Consider the following 5,649-nt stretch of genomic DNA (forward strand, 5'->3'; position numbering starts at 1 on the left):
AGCTTCTCTGCCTCTCCTATTTTAAAATACTTTTTAAAACTTTTTTAATACTTCAATTCAGGTAATAAATGAATCATACATTTGAAATAAAAATAAAATAATTCAGTTAGAATACTTGTTAACTGAATAAAGACAAATTGTGACTCTGAAGCTATGAAATGCATACATTCATACTGTACCACTAATAAAACAGGTGTGACTTTATGTATCTTTGTGAGAAAAAAGGCAAAATAAAACAATAAAATGAACATGTTTCACTTTGACAGCACAGCAGAGGGTTAATCCTCTTGAGTAGGGTGTTATATAACAACTAACTGCTGCTGCAGTTCTGTGACATATGATACGACACCAGAACCAATATATTAGAGATGTTTAATTTAATTGTTTTGATCAAGTTCCTACTGTTTTCTTTTTAATGTCTCTGTCTAAATGTGAAGAAAATATTCTTCCTCTGCTCACTCAAATTTTAACTACTGTACTCATTTCATGGAGCTCCACTTCTTCCTCGCACGCCTTGCCTTTGCTGTGCCACACACTCAGCTGACATTACACAACAGCGCATAGAGCAGAGCTGACATCAGGGGGAGGAGGAGGAGCGACTGCACAGCATTAAAAACCTTCCCACACAGCTATAAAGCTTTTATAATCAACCAGGTTGCAGATATAGAGGAGATAATCTGAATCAATCTATCCTGATGGCTCCAGTTAAGGAGGGGAATCCAGGTAAGCCTTCTGCATGCTTTTTGTAAATAAGAGAGAAAGCACCTACAGTGATATCAGGATGGTTACTAGTAAACTGATCTTGGATTAGATCTTGGACACATCTAATTTTTGTAACTTTTGCTTTTGCATATGATGTAGATCAGTATAAGGTTTTCCTCTGTGGACTAGGACAGTGATGGGTACAATAGAGGACATAATGTTCTCTCTGCAGCTAAACTCCAAGAGTGTCAGGTTTCATTTGTATACGCTCTTTTGTTTAAATGCATCCCTCCCTCAACAGAACTTTTAAATTAAATATACTGTAGATGCAGCAGGACATTCCCTTTTACTATGAACTGCTGTCCTACTGCAATGGTTTGCATAAAGCTGCCTCTCAATGGTCATTCAGGCAGCTGTAAACTGCACCTCTTATAACTGATGATTGGTAAACACGGAAGCAACAGCAGGTAACTCAAAACTTTATTTTACAGAACATACCTACGTCATTGCAAAAGGGAGGCTTTAAGAGGAAGTGCATTGGTTAGAAAAAAAATACAGAAAACAAAAATACAGAAAAACGCTGCCTGCAGCATATCTACTTTTTCCTTCTAACACTTTATTGTACATTTTCCTTGCTAACATGTTTATTAGACTTTTTACAGTTAAAGTGTTGCTCCTGCCAGCCTATATTACAGTGTAACCACCCAGTTTCATAATCATTTCAGGACGTCAGTCAGAATGAATGAATTATTTACCTTTTTATGCAATGAATTTCATTACTCTTATAAAGAAGCAAGGCGATTCTGCATTTTCCTCTGGATATGACTTATTTTTCCCCAGTAAAGTTACTTGCAACTACTGCATTAATCATCCTTCTTAGTAAGTCCTGCTACATTAAAATGCAATCGATTAGGTAACATACTGCTACAGAAAAATAATATTCTAGGTATGATTCAAAATGCAAAAATACTTGGTTCTCTGGGGGATTAAATAGCAAGTTTAATAGTGCTGAGTTTTAATACCTTGATTTATATACAAGTTTTAATGAGAAGAAAGGAAGGAATTTAAAGCTTCCAGAAAGCAACAAATAGCAGAAGAAGCAGAATGTGGCCTAGATCTTATGTTACCTCTTTCTAAATGGGAGTCAGCCAGTTTTAATTTCCACCATAATTTCTCAAAGCAAAGCAGATGGGTTAAAAAAAATCAGCAAAATACACTCTAAATCTACCAAACATTATCTATCAATCAACCAAACAGTTGTTGCTACCATATTTTTTAAAACTGGTCCGACTTTGGAACATTCCCCTCTGCCAATAAAAGGCATCCTCACAGCGGCTCAGAGATGGCCTGTCTGTTTATAGAGGAAAGAGCTACCTTAAGGAGTGCTTAGAATCAACCAACCTTTGCGTCTTTCCTGGGTCACATCTGCATGAATGTCACAGATTTTCTAGAAAGGGTTACTTTATATGAATGCCTTAATTGGACCTCAGCACTCCAGCAGAACCATTCTCCTGACACTGCATGGGCCTGCACCTCCTCACCGGTATAGGGTAAAGTCGGGCATTAACAGTCTTCCCCAAGTCTATATGACATCACTCTTTTTTGTAGCTGCACTTTAATTAATACAAATACTGTAGTTCAAATAACTGTTAATTCAGGCCTGAATATTACTATTTTAAATTAAGCAGTGCTTCTTTTGTGTTTTTCACTACAGTTAAATCTGTAAAGAGTGTTAATTTCTTAGATTGTAATAATTCATTTTTTCTTCACTTCAAGTAAGATTTTTGTCAATAAACATCTCACGAAATATGAACTATAAGAAGTTAATGGGACTAAAAATATGAGTAAAATCTCCAGACTGAAACTAGATTTGAATTGAAAAGAAGTATTGGACTAAATTTTTTCCTAAAATCATTTCCATATTTACACCAAAAGACTAAACGTTGTCAGAATAAAAAATGGTTCATTGTCACAATTAGGGTAGCAGTGTTTCCCTTTACTTTTAAAGTAAATTTCTGAACACCTGCTAGCCTTTAACCAATAAATAATGTCATTCATGTTCCGCCAGGAATTCTTAATAACGTCTGTGATAGACCGCACACTATGCTGATGTGCGTGACAAAACTGATTAGTTGAACCTGTCTTGTATTGGTGAAATTAAGTAACTGAGGCATTTGGTGTTTGGTGAAGCCTAGTAATCAGGGTTTCACATTTTGTGCTTAAGTTAAGTCTGAAAATGGGTGTCCAAGTCCGTTTTTTATGAAACACCCCTCAGGTCTCAGCTTCCCCAACAGCCGGAGAGGAAGAGTCACATGGTACTGAAAAACCAATCAGAAGCAAACTCAATCAGAAGTATGGCCATGTCAGTCAGACACCCAACAAGAAAACTGTTACTTCTTTTACTGAATTTCACAAAAGAGAAAGAGAGCTAGAAATTAAAGTCTATTAATGGGCTGAATAAAGTCCTGTCAATAGACATAGAGACATTTAATTACTCTACTGAATACCATAGAATGCATAATACATTCATCACTAAAATCAACTACTGATAAATTAAATACATTTAATAATTTCAAAATTACAAAAATTGTATAATTCATAAAATAGGAACTTGGTTAGATATTCACATACCATTGGAACCTGATATTTAGGTATTGATGATTCTGGTCTCCACATGTTGGAAGGAAATTATCTCTTTGTGGAAGAGTCAAAAATTTGTAATATTGTGGAGAAACTGTTCTTGTTAAGAAAAAGTCACATCCAATGTGTTTGCAAATGCTACTGTGTGATGCACTCACAGAAATATTTCACCCAAATATTACGAATTTTGAAAACAGAACCAAAAACCCGGAGCAGCAGATCGTAACTAAATTATCTTTATTATACTAAAAGAATATGTATCATGTAAGCTTTATTTAATAGATGCGTTAAAATGATCAAAAACATGTAAATAGGAATTTGTTATGTCATAAATATACAAACAGTAAATCTTAAAATTTTACTTCTTTAAACTGCTTTAGGGGAAGTTCTTCCATTGCAGTAGGAACATAAATGTATAGAAAAGGAAACAGCAAAAATAGGCGCTGAACCTGCTTTCCTAATACTCCCCAAAGTACCTTCACACCTTCTTCAGAATAAAATGATTTTAATACGCTTTAAGGAGAATCATTGCAAAGTAAACATCCCTTGTGATGTGGCTCTTTTACTTGTCTAGCAAAAACAGTAGTTATATAAATCATTTTTCATGCTTAAAAACAGTAAAAAAACACACCAGCAGCTGTAGCCAATATTGATTTCAATCTAGGTGTGAGAGTTGGTAACAGGGGATGTTTTACTGTTTTGGACATTTTGATCAGAGGAAACAAAGTGCATGTTGGTTTAATGAGATCATTTCATCTTTGACTCCTCCCCAGCCTATTTCTCACATGGGTAAAGGGGATATGTGAATATACTGGGGCATAGAGACCTGACTGACTGCTGACGCACACCTGAGCCAGCAACAACCTGAATACATGTATTAGAGTGAGGGACAGCATGTGCAGCACATTGCTTTAAACAATGAAGCTGCTCAGATCCAGCACAGCCACTCTTGTGTGTAAATACATGATAACTCAGTGCTAAACTGGATATATTTGATCTAAATAAGTTACCAAATGAAGAATGTTAATAAGCTAATAAAATTGAGGGGGACTTTTTTAAACAGGTCTCCAGGGTGTTTTTAATTAGAAAAACACTGTAACTTGTTAAATGGAGACAGATGTGCAGAGTCTGTTTATGGTTTAATTGCCCTGTGCATTTAAGGCAACCAGCTGGCAGAAAAAAAGATAAAAGATTAGATTGCTAAAATACTGTTCTATGTCTAACATGTACAGTAGCAGACAGGTACTACAACGGAGTATTAGGGCCAGGCTAGAGATTTTTTTTATTTTTTATTTTGGGAATAAACCTAAATATAACGAGAGTAAAGTTGTAACATTACAAGAAAAAAGTCATAATATTACGTGAATGAAGTCATCATACCACAACCCGTTTCAGAAAGAAACCTTTGAGCTCTGATCAGCATATGAAGGCCGACCAGCACCACCGAACAGCAACCTGAGGCCACTTTGACCTGCTGCCCAATTTGATGCTGGTGTGCTAAAAGATTTCCTTATTTGTGAAACCAGAGCCAAAGTATAACTTCACATAATGCTCAACATTCCTCATTTTAGGGAAGACAGTGCTTCTTGTAGGAGTTGTCATAAAATACAGTTTTATTCTCGTAATTTTAGGACCTTATTCCCTTAATATAACAACTGTATACCCTTAATTTTATGACTACTCTCATAGTGTTACAACTTTATTCTCATAACTTTATGACTTTATTCTCATAATATTAAGACTTTATTAGACAGATTAGACTTACCCAAATTTTATTTGTCATAGTATAAAACAAGTATAAAACAAAAGGAAATTTCGTTTGGAACAGCTCTCTAGACAATTTTATCTTTTTTAAAAATGCGGCCTTGAAAAATAGTTAAAAAAAAATAAATATATAAAAACAGTGAAAAAACATATGACTGTAAATTTACACTTTATTCTCATAATTTTATGACTATTCTGGTTGCGACTTTATTCTCTTAATTTTACAACTTTATTCTCGTAATTTTATGACTTTAATCTCGTAATGTTACGATTATATCTCAAAATCGAAAAAAAAAAATATCTCGTACCTGGCCCTAATACTCCATCGTGAAGTACAAACACAGTGCAAATGGATGAATTTACAGGAAATATGAAATGCCATGAAAAGACAAAATACATTCAAACCAAATGCAAAGAAAGGAGAAAAAACCCTGCAAAAAGCAGACAAGACTGCAAATTAAGAAGAGATGGAAACCAGCTCTTCAGAAGTGCTTCAGACCAATAAGACGAAAGACTCATAAGCATATATGGTACCAGGACATT

General features: G+C 34.8%; 1 protein-coding gene across 1 annotated transcript in view; it reads left to right on the plus strand.

The window, feature by feature from the left end:
- Positions 1-557: 557 nt before the first annotated feature.
- The window catches only part of bco2 (beta-carotene oxygenase 2), a 23,248-nt gene continuing 18,156 nt past the window's right edge, over positions 558-5,649 (plus strand). Inside the window, exon 1 of the mRNA XM_015397297.1 lies at positions 558-723. Within this exon, the coding sequence (XP_015252783.1) occupies positions 696-723 (28 nt within the window). The 5' untranslated portion in view covers positions 558-695. The remainder of the gene's footprint in view (positions 724-5,649) is intronic.

This window comes from Cyprinodon variegatus, unplaced genomic scaffold (genome assembly GCF_000732505.1).
Source record: "Cyprinodon variegatus isolate N-32 unplaced genomic scaffold, C_variegatus-1.0 Scaffold850, whole genome shotgun sequence".
Lineage (NCBI taxonomy): Eukaryota > Metazoa > Chordata > Actinopteri > Cyprinodontiformes > Cyprinodontidae > Cyprinodon > Cyprinodon variegatus.